The sequence below is a fragment of the Hyperoodon ampullatus genome (genome assembly GCF_949752795.1).
Source record: "Hyperoodon ampullatus genome assembly, chromosome: 2".
Taxonomy (NCBI): Eukaryota; Metazoa; Chordata; class Mammalia; order Artiodactyla; family Ziphiidae; genus Hyperoodon; species Hyperoodon ampullatus.
In genome coordinates, this window is record NC_136915.1 from 166,497,284 (window position 1) to 166,519,105 (window position 21,822).

At 38.0% G+C, this 21,822-nt stretch overlaps 1 protein-coding gene across 2 annotated transcripts in view; it reads right to left on the minus strand.

The window, feature by feature from the left end:
* Nucleotides 1-21,822, minus strand: part of RABGAP1L (RAB GTPase activating protein 1 like) — a gene marked incomplete at both ends in the record, with an annotated part of 630,503 nt that overhangs the window by 551,053 nt on the left and 57,628 nt on the right. For both annotated transcript variants that reach the window (XM_079698675.1, XM_079698674.1), the window contains one exon: nucleotides 2,873-3,014. In XM_079698675.1, the coding sequence (XP_079554801.1) occupies nucleotides 2,873-3,014 (142 nt within the window). The remainder of the gene's footprint in view (nucleotides 1-2,872; nucleotides 3,015-21,822) is intronic.

A 21,822-nucleotide genomic window follows, 5' to 3' on the forward strand; every position in this document is an offset into this window, starting at 1 on the left:
TGTGAATCAGCCCCTTGGAAGCTCCTCCAAGCTTTCAGCCCCACCCAATGAAGTCTTCAGATAACTATATCCCCCAGATAATATCTGACTCTTCCTAAGAAACTCTTAGCCAGAATTGACCAGACAAGCCTAATTCCTGACCCACAGAAACCATGAGATAATGAACATTTTTTAAGTAAAAAAAAAAAAATTACTTCCAACCACATGTAAAAATTTAAATAGATCACAGACAAATCATTAAGGAAAAAAACTGACAGGGAATTCCCTGGCGGTCCAGTGGTTAGGACTCCATGCTTCCACTGCAGGGGGCCCATGTTCGATCTCAGGTCAGGGAACTAAGATCCCTCAAGCTGCACGGCACAGCCAAAAAAAAAAAAAAGACAAATTAGACTTCACAAAAATTAAACTTTTGTTTCTCAAAAGACAATGTTCATTTCTTTTTATGGCTGAGTAATATTCCATCGTATATATGTGCCACATCTTCTTTATCCATTCATCTGTCGATGGACGCTTAGGTTGCTTCCATGTCCTGGCTATTGTAAATAGAGCTGCAGTGAACATCGCAGTACATGACTCTTTTTGAGTTATGGTTTTCTCAGGGTATATGCCCAGTAGTGGGATTGCTGGGAGTGAGGTGGATGAACCTAGAGTCTGTCATACAGAGTGAAGTAAGTCAGAATGAGAAAAACAAATACCATATGCTAACACATATATATGGAACCCCTCACCAAAAAAAAGTGGTTATGAAGAACCTAGGGGCAGGACGGGAATAAAGACGCAGACATAGAGAATGGACTTGAGGACACAGGGAGTGGGGAAGGGTAAGCTGGGATGAAGTGAGAGAGTGGCATGGACTTATATATACTACCAAATGTAAAATAGATACCTAGTGGGAAGCAGCCGCACAGCATAGGGAGATCAGCTCGGTGCTTTGTGACCACCTAGAGGGGTGGGATCAGGAGGATGGGAGGGAGGCACAAGAGGGAGGGGATATGGGGATATATGTATACATATAGCTGATTCACTTTGTTATAAAGCAGAAATAACACACCATTGTAAAGCAATTATACTCCAATAAAGATGTTAAAAAAAAGATATTGTTCAGGAAATGAAAAGGCAAACTACAGAGAGGGGGAAAATATTTGCAAAACATATCCGATAAAGGACATTTGCCAACATATATAAAGAAATCTTAAAAATCAACAAGGAGACAAATAACCCAATTTTAAAATGGGCAACAGATTTGAATAGAGTCTTGACCAAGAAGATAAACAGATGGCAAATACCACAGAAAAAGATGCATGACAGCATTAGTCATTAGAGAAATTCAATTTAATATCACAAGATATGATTATACACCCTCTAGAATGGCTAAAATTTTAAAAACTGACAATGCTGAATGTTGATAAGGATACAAAGCAACTGACTCATCAGGAAGGAAAATGGCACAGCTACTTTGAAAAACAGCTCAGTTGTTTCCTACAAAGTTATCAACATACACTTACTGTAAGACATAGCCATTCCACTCCTAGGTGTTTACCCAAGAGAAATGAAAGCACATATTCACTAAAGACTCATACTCAAATGTTCATAGCAGCTCTATTCCTAATAGCCAATAGCTAAAAACAACTAAAAGGTCTATTAACTGGTGAAGAGATAGATAAACAAATCATGGCATATCTTTACAACAGATTACTAATAATAATAAAAAGGAACCACCTATTGATACAACATATATAAATCTCAAAAGTATTACGCTATGTGAAAGATGCTATATATCAATACAAAAGTCTGTACTATATGATTCATTTTATATGAAATTGTAGAAAAGGCAAAACATGGTGACAGAACACAGAGCAGTGACTGACAAAGACCACAAGTGAGGGGGAAAGATGGACTGTAAAGGGGCATGAGGGAAATTTGGCCGGGGGGAGGGTGGAGTGAGGAGTGGTTAATGGAAATGTTTTATATCATGATTCTTGCGGTAGTTATACAGATGTATATCCATTTGCCAAAATTTGATGAACCATACACTTAAAACATGTACATTCTACTGTATGTAATTTATACCTTCATAAATTTTTAAAATGAAACAGAATAATGTCTAGCATACTAAGCACTCAACAAATATTAACTAAAAATAACTTACTTTTATGGCAATCAAAGAAAGGAATGGTTTCATAGAGAGAAAGACTGAGAATTCTAAAATGCCCTTTTCAAAGATAACATAAATTAAGAAATTTTCTTTTAATAAACCCTACCCTGTAAGCAGATAATATAAAGGTTAAAAGTAAAGATCTGTCATTTAGCTCCAATTTCTATAAAAAGAACTGAGCACAGAGCCAAATGAAGTGTGACTCTCGTGAGGTTGGTTAGCATCTCTCAGCAGCATTCAAGTAGTAAACAGAGCAGATACCAGCTAGTATTTCAAAAAAGTGAATGGTAAGTGAAAAGGCAACAACAAAAAACAAGTCAGAACTGAATAATGTCAAATGAGGAGTAGGACATGACATATCACTGAAATTCTAAAAACACTTGAGAGAATTTGAAATTTCTCATTAAACACTTCAAAAATACTTAAAATAGGGAGCAAGACAACAAAGTTAGGCTGTCAAATTTAAATAGTTGCATAAGTGGGACTGGGGAGTATTCAACCAAGGAACCAATAGACCAAATTCTCTTCTGCATCTAGTAGAATCTAGTCTAAGAGTAGCAGAGACTACAGAGAATCACCACTCCTCCCTTTATCCCTCCCATAGGCACGCGCGCGCATATACACACACAAACACACACACACACACCACACATCGTTGAGGATTATAAGTAAAGCAGCTCTGTAAAGATAGGGAACTGAATAAATTTCACTTCTTACCCTCTTCTGCTTCATCCTCCTGGGGTGACAACGGGCCCCCTCCACTAGTAGGAGTGATTGGTTCCTCCTTCTCAGACTCTCGCTGTAGACTCACCACCTCATATATTGCATCTCCAGCATTGGTATGGCCTTTTCCCTCAGACTGAGAAAGATATAAACATGTTTCAACATTAGAAATTTGAAAGAGGGACTTCCCTGGTGGTCCAGTGGTTAAGACTCCACGCTCCCAATGCAAGGGGCCCAGGTTCAATCCCTGGTTAGGGAACAAGATCCCATATGCTGCAAGTAAGACCCAGCGCAGTCAAATAAACAAATATTTTTTTTTAAAAAGGGAATTTGAAGAAAACATTGAAAGATAGTATATTTCAGTGGTCCTTAAAAAGAGCTAAAATGAGGAGCAGCATGTCATGTTTGATCTACAGCATGTGTGAAGTTGAAAAAATTTTTAAAGTATATTGTTCTTCACATAATATTCTAAATGTATGGTTATTTTAGTATTATTTTAACCAATACAATGAAACCTACTAACCATTTTGAGAAAACCCAATTTCTTTTATCAGAAAAACCTGAGACAGCACAGATTCCAGGGCAGACAGATAAGCAAGTGATGCTGGATTCTCAGGACTGACTACCTTGCTCTGAGGTAAAGAGATACCAGCTATATCCATCAGCTAATTCATGGAAGTAGATACTTATCACCTTATAAATGGTTTATATTCTAAATGGCCTTTGATTAAGGAGGAAAAATTAAGGCAGCAGGCAATTAACCAACCTAGCACAGCCTACAAAGCCCTAGATAAATTGGACCTTGCCTCTCTCTTAAGCCTCATCTCACACCCAAAGACTGTTACTACATTTCAGCCACTCTGGCCTTGTTTCAGCTCTGGGAACTTTAAATTCTTTCCCCACTCAAGGTCTTGGGACATCCTTTTCTCTCTGCCAATACAGCTTTTCCTCCTACTCTTTGCTAACTCCCATCAATCCTGGATACTTACCTCCTAATGTCACTTTACAAAGAAGCTAAACGAAGTTTCCATGTTTTTGATTCCCAGCATACCTTGTCCTTCTCCTTCACTGCACTTACTACAATATAACTACACATATTTCTTATTATTATATTTATTTCTTTAATGGCTATCTCATCCAGAAGAGAGGAAACATTATATGCGCAAGGATTATGTTGACTTCCAATCAGAAGTAATATGGTACCTGACACATACAAGGTACTCAACAAGTACCAGTGAAATGAATGACTAGACTAATGGTAAAACATGAATTTTAGAGTCAAATAGATCTGAGTCTGAACTCAAATTTCACTACTAATAAGAGTGTGCTCGGCGGAAGAGTAAGACACGGAGATCACCTTCCTCCCCACGGATACACCAGAAATACAGCTACACGTGGAACAACTCCTACAGAACACCTACTGAACGCTGGCAGAAGACCCCAGACCTCCCAAAAGGCAAGAAACTCCCCACGTACCTGGGTAGGGCAAAGCGGAGAGATTCCCGCACAGAGGATCGGTGCTGAGCGGCACTCACCAGCCCGAGAGGCTTGTCTGCTCGCCTGCCGGGGCGGGCGGTGCTGGAAGCTGAGGCTCGGGCTTTGGTCAGAGCGCAGGGAGAGGACTGGGGCTGGCGGCGAGAACTCAGCCTGAAGGGCGCTAATGTGCCACAGCTAGCCGGGGAGGAGTCCGGGAAAACTCTGGAGCTGCCGAAGAGGCAAGAGACTTTTTCTTCCCTCTTGGTTTCCTGGTGCGCGAGGAGAGGGGATTAAGAGCGCTACTTAAAGGAGCTCCACAGACGGGCGCGAGTCGCGGCGGAAAGCGCGGAGCCCAAAGACGGGCGTGGGACGCTGGGGCTGCTGCTGCCGCCGCCAAGAAGCCTGTGTGCGAGCGCAGGTCACTATCCACACCGCCCTTCCGGCGGCCTGTGCAGCCCGCCACTGCCGGGGTCCCGGGATCCAGGGGCGGCTTCCCTGGGAGAACGCACGGCGCGCCTCGGGCTGGTGCAACGTCACGCCGGCCTCTGCCGCTGCAGGCTCGCCCCGCACTCCGAGCCCCTCCCTCCCCCCCGGCCTGAGTGAGCCAGAGTCCCCGAAGAGGCTGCTCCTTTAACCCTGTCCTGTCTGAGCGAAGAACAGACGCCCTCCAGCGACCTACACGCAGAGGCGGGGCCAAATCCAAAGCTGAGACCCAGGAGCTGTGAGAACAAAGAAGAGAAAGGGAAACCTCTCCCAGCAGCCTCAGAAGCAGCGGATTAAACCTCCACAATCAACTTGATGTACCCTGCATCTGTGGAATACATAAATAGACAACAAATCATCCCAAATTGAGGAGCCAGGAGTCAGTGCTGTGCCTCTGAGGTGGGAGAGCCAACTTCAGGACACTGGTCCACAAGAGACCTCCCAGCTCTACATAATATCAAACGGCGAAAATCTTCCAGAGATCTCCATCTCAACACCAGCACCCAGCTTCACTCAACGACCAGCAAGCTACAGTGCTGGACACCCTATGCCAAACAACTAGCAAGACAGGAACACAACGCCACCCATTAGCAGAGAGGCTGCCTAAAATCATAAAAAGTCCGCAGACACTCCAAAACACACCACCAGACGTGGACCTGCCCACCAGAAAGACAAGATCCAGCCTCATCCACCAGAACACAGGCACTAGTCCCCTCCACCAGGAAGCCTACACAACCCACTGAACCAACCTTAGCCACTTGGGGACAGACACCAAAAACAACGGGAACTACGAACCTGCAGCCTGCAAAAAGGAGACCCCAAACACAGTAACATAAGCAAAATGAGAAGACAGAAAAACACACAGCAGGAGAAGGAGCAAGATAAAAACCCACCAGACCTAACAAATGAAGAGGTAATAGGCAGTCTACCTGAAAAAGAATTCAGAATAATGATAGTAAAGATGATCCAAGATTCTATTTCCAAGATCCAAAATCTTGGAAATAGAAGAGACAAAATGCAAGAAACAGTTAACAAGGACCTAGAAGAACTAAAGATGAATCAAGCATCGATTAAAAACACAATAAATGAAATAAAAAATACTCTAGATGGGATCAATAGCAGAATAACTGAGGCAGAAGAACGGATAAGTGAGGTGGAAGATAAAATAGTGGAAATAACTGCTGCAGAGCAAAATAAAGAAAAAAGAATGAAAAGAACAGAGGACAGTCTCAGAGACCTCTGGGACAACATTAAACGCACCAACATTCGAATTATAGGGGTTCCAGAAGAAGAAGAGAAAAAGAAAGGGACTGAGAAAATATTTGAAGAGATTATAGTTGAAAACTTTCCTAATATGGGAAAGGAAATAGTTAATCAAGTCCAGGAGGCACAGAGAGTCCCATACAGAATAAATCCAAGGAGAAATACGCCAAGACACATATTAATCAAACTGTCAAAAATTAAACACAAAGAAATCATATTAAAAGCAGCAAGGCAAAAACAACAAATAACACACAAGGGAATCCCCATCAGGATAACAGCTGATCTCTCAGCAGAAACTCTACAAGCCAGAAGGGAGTGGCAGGACATAATTAAAGTGATGAAGGAGAAAAACCTGCAACCAAGATTACTCTACCCAGCAAGGATCTCATTCAGATTTTAAGGAGAAATTAAAATGTTTACAGACAAGCAAAAGTTGAGAGAGTTCAGCACCACCAAACCAGCTTTACAACAAATGCTAAAGGAACTTCTCTAGGCAAGAAACACAACAGAAGGAAAAGACCTACAATAACGAACCCAAAACAATTAAGAAAATGGGAATAGGAACATACATATCGATAATTACCTTAAATGTAAATGGACTACATGCTCCCACCAAAAGACACAGATTGGCTGAATGGATACAAAAACAAGACCCATATATATGCTGTCTACAAGAGACCCACTTCAGACCTAGAGACACATACAGACTGAAAGTAAGGGGATGGAAAAAGATACTCCATGCAAATGGAAACCAAAAGAAAGCTGGAGTAGCAATTCTCATATCAGACAAAATAGACTTTAAAATAAAGACTACTAGAAGAGACAAAGAAGGACACTACATAATGATCAAGGGATCGATCCAAGAAGAAGATATAACAATTGTAAATATTTATGCACCAAACATAGGAGCACCTCAATACATAAGGCAAATACTAACAGCCATAAAAGGAGAAATCGACAGTAACACAATCATAGTAGGGGACTTTAACACCCCACTTTCACCAATGGACAGATCATCCAAAATGAAAATAAATAAGGAAACACAAGCTTTAAATGATACATTAAACAAGATGGACTTAATTTATATTTATAGCACATTCCATCCAAAAACAACAGAATACACATTTTTCTCAAGTGCTCATGGAACATTCTCCAGGATAGATCATATATTCGGTCACAAATCAAGCCTTGGTATATTTAAGAAAATTGAAATTGTATCAAGCATCTTTTCCGACCACAATGCTATGAGACTTGACCTCAATTACAGGAAAAGAGCTGTAAAAAATACAAACACATGGAGGCTAAACAATACACTACTTAATAACGAAGTGATCACTGAAGAAATCAAAGAGGAAATTAAAAAATACCTAGAAACAAACGACAGTGGAGAGACGACGACCCAAAACCTATGGGACGCAGCAAAAGCAGTTCTAAGATGGAAGTTTAAAGCAATACAATCCCACCTTAAGAAACAGGAAACATCTCGAATAAACAACCTAACCTTGCACCTAAAGCAATTAGAGAAAGAAGAAGAAAAACATCCCAAAGTTAGCAGAAGGAAAGAAATCATAAAAATCAGATCAGAAATAAATGAAAAAGAAATGAAGGAAATGATAGCAAAGATCAATAAAACTAAAAGCTGGTTCTTTGAGAAGATAAACAAAATTGATAAACCATTAGCCAGACTCATCAAGAAAAAAAGGGAGAAGACTCAAATCAATAGAATTAGAAATGAAAAAGGAGAAGTAACAACTGACACCGCAGAAATACAAAAGATCATGAGAGATTACTACAAGCAACTCTATGCCAATAAAATGGACAACCTGGAAGAAATGGACAAATTCTTAGAAATGCACAACCTGCCAAGACTGAATCAGGAAGAAATAGAAAATATGAATAGACCAATCACAAGCACTGAAATTGAAACTGTGATAAAAAATCTTCCAACAAACAAAAGCCCAGGACCAGACGGCTTCACAGGCGAATTCTATCAAGCATTTAGAGAAGAGCTAACACCTATCCTTCTCAAACTCTTCCAAAATATAGCAGAGGGAGGAACACTCCCAAACTCATTCTACGAGGCCACCATCACCTTGATACCAAAACCAGACAAGGATGTCACAAAGAAAGAAAACTACAGGCCAATATCACTGATGAACATAGATGCAAAAATCCTCAACAAAATACTAGCAAACAGAATCCAACAGCACATTAAAAGGATCATACACCATGATCAAGTGGGGTTTATTCCAGGAATGCAAGGATTCTTCAATATACGCAAATCAATCAACGTGATACACCATATTAACAAATTGAAGGAGAAAAACCATATGATCATCTCAATAGATGCAGAGAAAGCTTTTGACAAAATTCAACACCCATTTATGATAAAAACCCTGCAGAAAGTAGGCATAGAGGGAACTTTCCTCAACATAATAAAGGCCCTATGTGACAAACCCACAGCCAGCATCATCCTCAATGGTGAAAAACTGAAACCATTTCCACTAAGATCAGGAACAAGACAAGGCTGCCCACTCTCACCACTCTTATTCAACATAGTTTTGGAAGTTTTAGCCACAGCAATCAGAGAAGAAAGGGAAATAAAAGGAATCCAAATCGGAAAAGAAGAAGTAAAGCTGTCACTGTTTGCAGATGACATGATACTATACATAGAGAATCCTAAAGATGCTACCAGAAAACTACTAGAGCTAATCAATGAATTTGGTAAAGTTGCAGGATACAAAATTAATGCACAGAAATCTCTGGCATTCCTATATACTAATAATGAAAAATCTGAAAGTGAAATCAAGGAAACACTCCCATTTACCACTGCAACAGAAAGAATTAAATATCTAGGAATAAACCTACCTAAGGAGACAAAAGACCTGTATGCAGAAAATTATAAGACACTGATGAAAGAAATTAAAGATGATACAAATAGATGGAGAGACGTACCATGTTCTTGGATTGGAAGAATCAACATTGTGAAAATGACTCTACTACCCAAAGCAATCTACAGATTCAATGCAATCCCTATCAAACTACCACTGGCATTTTTCACAGAACTAGAACAAAAACTTTCACAATTTGTATGGAAACACAAAAGACCCCGAATAGCCAAAGCAATCTTGAGAACGAAAAATGGAGCTGGAGGAATCAGGCTCCCTGACTTCAGACTATACTACAAAGCTACAGTAATCAAGACAGTATGGTACTGGCACAAAAACAGAAAGATAGATCAATGGAACAGGATAGAAAGCCCAGAGATAAACCCACGCACATATGGTCACCTTATCTTTGATAAAGGAGGCAGGAATGTACAGTGGAGAAAGGACAGTCTCTTCAATAAGTGGTGCTGGGAAAACTGGATAGGGACATGTAAAAGTATGAGATTAGATCACTCCCTAACACCATACACAAAAATAAGCTCAAAATGGATTAAAGACCTAAATGTAAGGCCAGACACTATCAAACTCTTAGAGGAAAACATAGGCAGAACACTCTATGACATAAATCACAGCAAGATCCTTTTTGACCCACCTCCTAGAGAAATGGAAATAAAGACAAAAATAAACACATGGGACCTAATGAAACTTCAAAGCTTTTGCACAGCAAAGGAAACCATAAACAAGACCAAAAGACAACCCTCAGAATGGGAGAAAATATTTGAAAATGAAGCAACTGACAAAGGATTAATCTCCAAAATTTATAAGCAGCTCATGCGGCTCAATAACAAAAAAACAAACAACCCAATCCAAAAATGGGCAGAAGACCTAAATAGACATTTCTCCACAGAAGCTATACAGACTGCCAACAAACACATGAAAGGATGCTCAACATCTTTAATCATCAGAGAAATGCAAATCAAAACTACAATGAGATATCATCTCACACCAGTCAGAATGGCCATCATCAAAAAATCTAGAAACAATAAATGCTGGAGAGGGTGTGGAAAAAAGGGAACACTCTTGCACTGCTGGTGGGAATGTGAATTGGTACAGCCACTATGGAGAACGGTATGGAGGTTCCTTAAAAAACTACAAATAGAACTACCATATGACCCAGCAATCCCACTACTGGGCATATACCCTGAGAAAACCATAATTCAAAAAGAGACATGTACCAAAATGTTCATAGCAGCCCTATTTACAATAGCTCGGAGATGGAAACAACCTAAGTGTCCATCATCAGATGAATGGGTAAAGAAGATGTGGCACATATATACAATGGAATATTACTCAGCCATAAAAACAAACGAAATTGAGCTATTTGTAATGAGGTGGATGGACCTAGAGTCTGTCATACAGAGTGAAGTAAGTCAGAAAGACAAATACTGTATGCTGACACATATATATGGAATTTAAGAAAAAAAAATGTCATGAAGAACATAGGGGTAAGACAGGAATAGAGACACAGACCTACTAGAGAATGGACTTGAGGATACGGGGAGTGGGAAGGGTAAGCTGTGACAAAGTGAAAGAGCGGCATGGACATATATACACTACCAAACGTAAGGTAGATAGCTAGTGGGAAGCAGCCGCATAGCACAGGGAGATCAGCTCGGTGCTTTGTGACCGCCTGGAGGGGTGGGATAGGGAGGGTGGGAGGGAGATGCAAAAGGGAGGGGATATGGGAACATATGTATATGTATAACTGATTAAATTTGTTATAAAGCAAAAAATAAAAATAAAAAATTAAGAAAAAAAAAAAAAGAGTGTGCTCTTGGACAAAATACTTAACTTTGCTGAGTCACAGTACTATATCAATAAAATGGAAATAAACCACCTTAAAATCATTAAGAAGATTAAATATAACAATACTTTGAACATAAACCAAAGTGCCTGGAACAAATTTATACTACTATTATTATTATTTCAATGTTTGTACCACCATACTAGACTCTAAAGAAAACAAAATAAGAATAATATAAATCTAACTTTACACCTAAAGGAACTAGAGAAAGAAGAACAAACAAAACTCAAAGTTAGAAGAAGGAAAGAAATCATAAAGAACAGAGCAGAAATAAATGAAATAGAAACAAAGAAAATAATAGCAAAGATCAATAAAACTAAAAGCTGGTTCTTTGAGAAGATAAACAAAATTGATAAACCATTAGCTAGACTCATCAAGAAAAATAGGGAGAGGACTCAAATCAATAAAATTAGAAATGATAAAGGAGAAGTTACAACAGACAGTGCAGAAATACAAAGCATCCTAAGAAACTACTACAAGAAACTCTATGCCAATAAAATGGACAACCTGGAAGAAATGGACAAATTCTTAGAAAGGTATAACCTTCCAAGACTGAACCAGGAAGAAATAGAAAATGTGAACAGACCAGTCACAAGTAATGAAATTGAAATTGTGATTAAAAATCTTCGAACAAACACAAGTCCAGGACCAGATGGCTTCACAGGTGAATTCTATCAAGCATTTAGAGAAGAACTAACACCTACCCTTCTCAAACTCTTCCAAACAATTGCAAAGAAAGGAACACTCCCAAACTCATTCTGTGAGGTCACCATTACCCTGATACCAAAACCAGACAAAGATACTACAAAAAAAGAAAATTACAGACCAATATCACTCATGAATATAGATGCAAAAATTCTCAAAACAATATTAGTAAACAGAATCCAACAATACATTAAAAGGATGATCAAGTGGGATTTACCCCAGGGATGCAAGGATTCTTCAATATATGCAAATCAATCAATGTGATACAAAATATTAACAAACTGAAGAAGAAAAACCATATGATCATCTCAATAGATGCAGAAAAAGCTCTTGACAAAATTCAACACCCATTTATGATAAAAACTCTCCAGAAAGCAGGCATAGAAGGAACCTACGTCAACATAATAAAGGCCATATATGACAAACCCACAGCAAACATCATTCTCAATGGTGAAAGACTGAAAGCATTACCTCTAAGATCAGGAACAAGACAAGGATGTCCACTCTCACCACTATTATTCAACATAGTTTTGGAAGTCCTAGACATGGCAATCAGAGAAAAAAAAGAAATAAAAGGAATACAAATTGGAAATGAAGAAGTAAAACTGTCACTGCAGATGACATGACTATACATAGAGAATCCTAAAGATGCTACCAGAAAACTACTAGAGCTAATCAATGAATTTGGTAAAGTTGCAGGATACAAAATTAATGCACAGGAATCTCTTGTATTCCTATACACTAATGATGAAAAATCTGAAAGAGAAATTAAGGAAACACTCCCATTTACCATTGCAACAAAAAGAATAAAATACCTAGGAATAAACCTACCTAGGGAGACAAAAGACCTGTATGCAGAAAACTATAAGACACTGATGAAAGAAATTAAAAATGATACAAAGAGATGGAGAGATACACCATGTTCTTGGATTAGAAGAATCAATATTGTGAAAATGACTATACTACCCAAAGCAGTCTACAGATTCAATGCAATTCCTATCAAGATACCAATGGCATTTTTTACAGAACGAGACCATAAAGTCTTAAAATTTGTAGGAAGACACAAAAGAGCCTGAACAGTCAAAGCAGTCTTGAGGGGAAAAAAATGGAGCGGGAGGAATCAGACTCTCTGACTTCAGACTATACTACAAAGCTACAGTAATCAAGACAATATGGTACTGGCAGAAAAACAGAAATATAGATCAATGGAACAGGATAGAAAGCCCAGAGATAAACCCACGCACCTATGGTTAACTAATCTATGACTAGGAGGCCTGGATATACAATGGAGAAAAGACAGCCTCTTCAATAAGTGGTGCTGGGAATACTGGACAGCTACATGTGAAAGAATGAAATTAGAACACTCCCTAACACCATACACAAAAATAAACTCAAAATGGATTAGAGACTGGACATTATAAAACTCTTAGAGGAAAACATAGGAAGAACACTCTTTGACGTAAATCACAGCAAGATCATTTTTGATTCGCCTCCTAGAGTAATGGAAACAATAAATGGATTAATCTCCAAAATATATAAACAGCTCATGCAGCTCAATGTTAAAAAAAAACAAACAACCCAATCCAAAAATGGGCAGAAGACCTAAATAGACATTTCTCAAAAGAAGACATACAGATGGCCAAGAAGCACATGAAAAGCTGCTCAACATCACTAATTATTAGAGAAATGCAAATCAAAACTACAATGAGGTATCACCTCACACCAGTTAGAATGGGCATCATCAGAAAATCTACAAACAACAAATGCTGGAGAGGGTGTGGAGAAAAGGGAACCCTCTTGCACTGTTGGTGGGAATGTAAATTGATTGATACAGTCACTATGGAGAACAGTATGGAGGTTCCTGAAAAACTAAAAATAGAACTACCATACGACCCAGCAATCCCACTACTGGGCACATACCCAGAGAAAACCATGATTCAGAAAGACACATGCACCCCAATGTTCACTGCAGCACTATTTACAATAGCCAGGTCATGGAAGCAACCTAAATGCCCATCGACAGACGAATGGATAAAGAAGATGTGGTACATATGCACAATGGAATATTACTCAGCCATAAAATGGAACGAAATTGGGTCATTTGTAGAGACATGGATGGATCTAGAGGCTGTCATACAGAGTGAAGTAAGTCAGAAAGAGAAAAACAAATATTGTATATGAATGCATATATGTGGAATCTAGAAAAATGGTACAGATGAACCAGTCTGCAGGGCAGAAATAGAGACACAGATGTAGAGAACAAAGGTATGGACACCAAGGGGGGAAAGTGGTGGGCGTGAGGGGGTGGTGGTGGTGGTGGGATGAATTGGGAGATTGGGATTGACATGTGTACACTAATATGCATAAAACGGATAACTAATGAGAACCTGCTGTATAAAAAAAACAAATAAAATTCTAAAAATCAAAATATATATATACGGGCATAGATAGAGAAATAATACCTCTAATATCTACCTGTACTATAATCCTTTTAAATTATAAAAATAAAACTACTTTAATTATTCACTGTTTTCAAGAATTACTTTTGAACCATAAATCAAATTTCGGGTGCATTTTCAAATCATTCAGCAAATAATAAAATGTAAAACTGTCTACTACATTAAACATAAAAAAAAAAGAAGAAGAAGACAGCCATGAAAAGTTAAGTGGTTAGGTTTAAACCAACCAAATTTTTATTGCATTTCTGCTATATTTAAGAAACAAAGACCTCAATCCCTAGAGCAACCATTAAAATAATTATATAAAGAAATATAATAAAAATGAAATACTAACTGTTCAAATAATCCAAAAGATGACAGCAAAGGAGAAATAAAGAAATGTAAAATAAGAAACAAGTAGGAAACGAATAATAAAATGGTAAACTTAAATTTAAACATATCAATATTTATGTTAAATATAAACTGCCTAAACAATTAAAAAACAAAATTTTCAGATTATGTTTAAAAAAAGACAACTATTTTCTGTCTACAAAAAAACCCACTTTAAATATAGTGACATAGGCAAGTTGAAGGTAAAATGAGCTTAGAAGACATACCATGAAAACACTAATCAAAAGGAAGCTGAAGAGACTATATTAATAAAAGACAAAGCAGACTACCAAGCAAGAAAAAAAAATCACTGCGTATAAAGAAGGACACTGCACCATGTTAAAAGGATCAATTCAACAAGAACACATAAGAATCTTGTAAGTGTATGCACCTAACAACAGGCTTTCAAATATATGAAGCAAAAAATTCATAGAAATGAAAGGAGATGGACCAATTCACATTTATAATTGGAGACGTCAACATTCCTCTCACAGTAATGAAGTTTACAAAAATTCAGCAATGTTATAGAAGAACTGAACACCATCAACAGCAGGATCTAATATTTATATACCACTCCACCAAATAACAGCAGAGTACACATTCTTTTCAAATGCACATGGAACATTCACCAAAACAAGCCATTTCCTGGATTATAAAACAAACTTTAAGAAAATTTTTAAATGTGAAATAATATGTTTAGTGACCGTGATACAAGTAAACTGGAAATCAACAACAGAAATACATCTGAAAAATCCCCAAATACTTGGGAATAAAATAACACACTTCTAAATACTCCATGGATCTAAGCCAAAGAGGAAGGCTCAAATTAGAAAATATTTTGAACTGAACAAAAATGAAAATACAATAAATCAAAATTAGTGGGATACATCTAAACAGTGTACATAGGGAGATTTAGAGGTATAAATGCTTATAAGTATTTCAAGTGAGGCATCCAAAAATCAATAACCTAAACTTCCACCTTAAGAAACTAGGAAAAGAAGTGCAAAATAATCTAAAACTAGCAGAAGTGAGAAAATAAAGATAACAGCACAAATCAATAAAACTGGGGGCAGAAAAAATTAAAAATAAATGGAACCAAAAGGTAGTTCTTTACAAAGACCAATAAATTGATAAACCTCTAGCTAAATTCACAAAGCAAAAAAGAAAGAAGATACAAATTACCAATACCAGGAACAAAAGAGTGGATATCACTACAGACCCCATGACATCAAATGGATAATAAATAAATACTGCAAATGGCCCTATGCATATTAATTGGACAACTTAGAAAAAATGCACCAAGTTTAAGATGTACAGCATAATGATCTGATACACTATATCAATATATATTGCAAAATAACTACCACAATAACATCCTTCACCTCACATAGTTACTCTTGGTAATTTACTGATTATACTTTTTGTTTTTCAATTGTATAGTTGATTTACAATGTTTCAGGTATACAGCAAAGTGATTCAGTTTTATATGCATATATGTGTGTGTGTGTATACATATATATTCTTTTCCAGATTTCTTTCCATTATACGTTATTACAAGATATTGAATATAGTTCCCTGTGCTATACAGTAGGTCCTTGTTTTTATCTAATTTATACAGTAGTGTGTATCTGCTAATCCCAAATTCCCAATTTATCCATCCCAACTGATTATACTTTGATTTAAATAGGTTCAACTCAACATGCATCTTCAAAAGGGAATTTTCCTTTTATGCTTTTTAACTCTAATAACTGATAAAAGACTTTGCCTCCAACTGAAAGGAATGTTAAGGGACCTGAAAACAAAGAAGAGATTTGGGAGGAGGACAAAAAAAAAAGTTATTTTAACATTAAACCTATATTTAGCCCAGAGCCCATAAAAAGCCTAAATGGGGACTGCGCTAGGAAAAAGATCTAAGAAAGGGCCGCTACTTCTACTTCCAGCCTGGCTCATGCTCTCCTAGAGAGGAAAGAAGAGGTGGCTCACTTTCCGCTATTAAGGGCCAAGCCACAGGAGCTTCTGAGAGCAGATAAGACTGTGATGACCTTTTGTCATTCCCTAAAACCTACCCTTTTCTTCAGACAAGACTCCTCCCTCTAAACTATCTCTTGACTGAAAACACAGAACAGGATGATGGCCTTTGGAGAACAGACTTGTCAAGAGAGAAGCTTTTCCTCCCCCTTAACACTTGACCTCCAGTCTTATTTTAGGTCTCTTGGACATTATGACTCTGCCTCTCATTTCTCTATAACTTCCCCTTGTAGGGGAGCAAAATTTCCCACGCCAAAATGTCTCTTTGGCATGCAAATTATTTAGAGATGGAACAAACCAAGGCCAAAAAGACTCAGGAAAAATCTTTGACCTTCCCCCTAACTGACTAAATTTAGATAGAGGGCCTGTTCCTGGAACAGAGCTGCAAAGGATATGGGCTAGGTGTGATGGGGGAAACTCAGCAGGGCCTAGAGATCACAGTCCATTCTGTGTCCCATTGTCTCTGCATGGCCCAGCAAACATCTATTTACCAAATATTTGCTTTTCCATCTCCATGTGAACTGCCTTTTTTCCCTCTGAAGTTCCAAAACACTACCCCCAACATCCTCTTTTGTCTTCAACTGAAGATGGTATTGAAGGAAGGGCTTCAGCCATTTTGGAGAATTACTCCGTTTTCCTGGGTCTCTACCATGTATACATGTTACTAAACTTTTGTTTGATTTTCTCCTGTTAATCTAGCTCATGTCAATGTAATTCTTAGGCCAGCCAAAGAACCTAAAAGAGTAGAGGAAAATTTCTTCCTAACACCCTTCTCGCCTGTTTCATGAGACTTCTCTTTTCTGAAGGTAAATTTTATTCCTAGCAGATGCAAAAAAAAACCCCAAAAAACAGGTAAAGTACTTGGAACAGTGCTCAGCACATAGTAAGTGCTATGGAAGTGTTACTTCTGGTACTGTTTTGTGCTGTTAAATGATATAACACTTTGAGGCATGAGATAGTCTAACCTGTGGTACAATATGCAGAATAACTAAGAAACAATAGTGGCTTCCACATCCTATTCTAGTGCTCTTCCAGAAATCTTTCTGGGCAAATAATTATGTTAATAACAATAAGGATAGCAAGCATTCAATCCTGGCAACAACCCAAGCTCATCCCTTGAAAGGTCTTTTTCCCCAGATCTTCATTTGGTAAGTCCCCTCCTGTCACTCAGACCTTAGATATTTAAATGTCACTTTCTTACAGAGGCCTTCCTTGACCACCCAATGTCCACCAAGTCATCATAGCACTCTGTTACTATCTGCTATCTTGCCATTTGTTTGCCTGCCCTTCTGTCCCCTCCATGTATCCCCCATACATAGAATGTAAGCTTCATGAAGCAGGGACTTCGTCTGCAGCATTTACCACTATATCCCCAACATCTACAACAGTAATCTGTCAGAGCAGGCACTTAATAAATGTTTATTTAATTAATAAGTAAATGAGCAAACAACGCTACATGGTGGGTATTATTTTTACCTCCATTTTACATATGAAGAAGCTGAAGCTCATGGATACAACTACCAAACGACAGAATGGTGAACTAGCCTCATACCTACTAACAGAATCAAATCATTAATATTTGGGGTTACCCTTTTGTGTCACTTTACAGTCTACAAAGTGATAGCACAGACAGTATCTTACATGCTAAAATATACTGCAGGGGAGCAGAATTTGTCACCCCAAAATATGCCACATTAGCATGAAACCAAGCAGGACCCTGTGAGGCCCTCTAGGGCAGGAGTCTGCAATCCCCGTACTAGTCCGCAGCCTGTCAGGAGCCGGGCTGCACAGCAGAAGGTGAGCAGTGGGTGAGTGAGCAAAACTTCCTCTGCTGCTCCCCATCACTCCCCATTGTTTTCATTACCACCTGAACCATCCCCCACCCCCACCCGGGTCTGTGGAAAAATTGTCTTCCATGAAAACGGTCCTGGGTGCCAAAAAGGTTGGGGACCACTGCTCCAGGGTACAAATCCTTTCCGTGTTCCCCATTTCTTGTTTGTACGAAATAAGCTTCATTCAGCCTCCCAGATCTTCCCTGAGTACCAAAGGGAAGATTGAAACAGTTACTAATTAGGGAGGGGTGGGAATGCAGAAACAAATGAGGAACAGTCAAGAAACACCAGTGCAGCATGGGACAGAGACGTGGTTCCTCCTCAAGGAATATACATAACAACATATCTTTGAGTTCTTCAGCAGGAACTATGGCCCCCCACCCAGGTAGAGCACTAGATTCCTGGAACACCACCCTGTTACCTCACCACCAACCAATCAGAAGAAAGTCTGGACACAGTGGAAGATAACACAGACTCTGATCCCCTCCCCAAATGATTAAATGCGATTAACTTCCCCTTTCTCCCTTTAAAAAACTTTCATGGTCAAGCAGAATCTTAGGAGTTGGTTCTTGGACAGGAGTCTGCCTTCTCCCCAGGTTGCCGGCCTCCTGAATAAAGCAACCTTTCCTTTCTAAACAACGTGTATTGGCTTTCAAGCGAGTATTGGCTTTTGAGCGGCAAGCCGCCAAACATGAGTTCAGTGACAAGCATAAGGATTACTATTTTGAGCTAAAGACAATCAAAACCTAGCAGATTCAGGAAAGCTCTTTTACCTCTCCCTCAATTGCCTAAATTTACAGAGCAAAGGAAGAGAGCTATTACCAGAGATACCTTTTTACCTAAGAAATTTACCTGTATACCAGGGCAACCTTTGTTTTCCAAACATCTCCTCTCCCTTCCTCTGAAAGGCCTTTCTCCCCTTGTATCCATAGATCCCTCCCCTTTCTTTGGCTCAGGATGGCATGTAAGTTTCAATTACCAGCAACCTTTTGTGTCTGCATATCTTTATGGTGCTCCCATATGTACATAATTAAATTTTCCTCCTGTTAATCTGTCTTATATTTATTTAAATATTAGACAAGCCAAAGAATCTAAAAGGGAAGAAGGGAAATTTTTTCCACCCCTACAATATTCCCTCTCTGCTGTGATCACAGAAAACAACTCACATATACCCTCAAAGGAACTCCTTTTAACCACCACTTTGTGTCATTCTACTACTATTGTCCCTCCTTTTTCTAAACCCCACAGCATTCTGTACATTATTTTCACCTAGTATTTATCATAACCCTCCTTGTAAAATGGTAATTTTTATATATTTCCTTATTAATAGGAGGTGACACAAAGTTCCTTTGGGGATAAGGTTGTATTTTAAACATCTTATCCTTGCTGTGCCACTACAATAGATAATATAAATTAACTTTGAATTAACTTGACTACAACAGTCATGGAATTATTTGTGCTAAAAACTGTTTTTATAATTCACTAATTCAAATGGCATAGAATTTTAGAGACGAAAAAAGAATTCAGGAATACCATTAACCCACATACACTACGTATCTACACTGGAATAGGTGATTCCTTCTCAATCAAATGTAAATTTCACTATGTCTTTTTAGGCCAGATGCTCCAATAACTAAACATAACTTAATTTGTTATTATTATTAGTTTAAAAATCTCCATAATAAGCAGCAGCACATTTTTTTCAGAAAATTTGTTCATCGTGATAATCAGATATGCTAATAGAAATTATTTAAATTATTTAAACCTTACTAATTCCACAACATGTGCTTTGTATCTGAAGAAGTGTCAATCTACACTAAAACATGTTGTACTGGCCTCAAAATGTTCTGGATTTCCTAAACTAATCTAATGTAAACAACATTTCTTAAGAGTATCTTTAAAATGAATATTATATAAGCATTTCTTTTTTCATAACAATGTTTTTTCTCTATAATTGTCTCAAATTGTTCTTTGTAGTTTATCACACATCCCCAAATTAAGCAAGAATTCAAGAACCACCCCCTACATGTTTTCAATGCTGCTGACTCAGCTGACCCCTTGACAACTGAACTCTATTTTACCCTAACTTCATCTAAGCAGCTAAATCTGCTCCTATTTTTCTTGAAACTCTATAGTATTCATAAATGCCTAATTTATAAAATAAGAGGTCACTGAGTTCAATGAAGTTAAGTGCTGCATTTTCCAAGCTCCCATCTCCATACGCTTCTATTCTTTTATGCCTAACATAACTGCTGTTATCAATTTTTACTACATTTTGGCACAAGCAAAAAGTAGAAAATATTTTTATGAAGAACAACACAGCTAAAAATGTTGCACACCACTACTGTGAACAAAAGCAGGTACCTCTGTCCATAGAAAATAATTTCATTTCAAAATTTCAAACAAGTAGTATTTTAAGAGTAAGACCATAGTCTTAAGTACAAGAATATTATCTGGACCTAAAGTAAGTAGTATATCTGACTATGAAATAAGCAAAATTTCATTATTAAATATCAGTTAGGTTGCTACTTCCCCATCATACCCAAGGAGCTCTTCCTTGTCACACTTTTCTCCAGGTGATAAGCCTTTTGTTTTATTTATTAAATCTTCAACACACTAAAAGTCTTTAGATACGAGAATCATTTATTCCTCACTAATAGGCCACTTAGTAATGTGGCCTTGGTAATGTAGTAATGTGCAATTTCTTAAACTCCACAAATGAAAGACAAGGGGAAGGAATGCTAATACTTAACGAAAGGATCCCAAGTCACTGTGCTTGCCATCTTGCTTTTCTTAACAACTGGCATATTACTTTTTAAATGCATTGCAAAAGAGTATATGTACATAAGGATTCTCTCTTTTCTGCCTTACAATTTCAAATCTTTAAATACTAATTTTTCAGAATAAATCCTTTTCAATCAACTAATAACTCCTCAAGTTTTCAATGAAGGCCTATAATAACTGGTCTATTCTCATTTCAGTACCCAGAATGAAATACTGCTTTATTCAATTTTATTTCCTTTGATGTAGTCTCATAGTAAGATACACTCTATAGCACAATACAAAGCAAATCTGAAAGTAAGTGGTAACACCTAAATGTCTTATCGTTCTTTAGGCAAAATACAACCAGAAGAATATAAAATTATTCTATGATTTTAAAAATTATAAAACAAAACAAAAACACTACTACAAAGGTTATAACTTTCCTATCAAAGAATCCTGCCGATAAACATCTTATGATGGGACTCACAGCATTTATTTTCAGTAATAGGAAAAGGAAGAAATAATAATTCATCAAATTACTTCCTAGGCAATTTATTAGTGTAGCAACAGGTGATGTCACTATAGTTTAAAGTTATGAGTATCTTCAATATGAATTCTATTTTGGGGTACTTCAAAACTGTCATTTAAAAAATCACTTTGAGGGCTTCCCTGGTGGCACAGTGGTTGAGAGTCCGCCTGCCGATGCAGGGGACACGGGTTCGTGTCCCGGTCCGGGAGGATCCCACACGCCGCGGAGCGGCTAGGCCCGTGAGCCATGGCCGCTGAGCCTGCGCATCCGGAGCCTGTGCTCCGC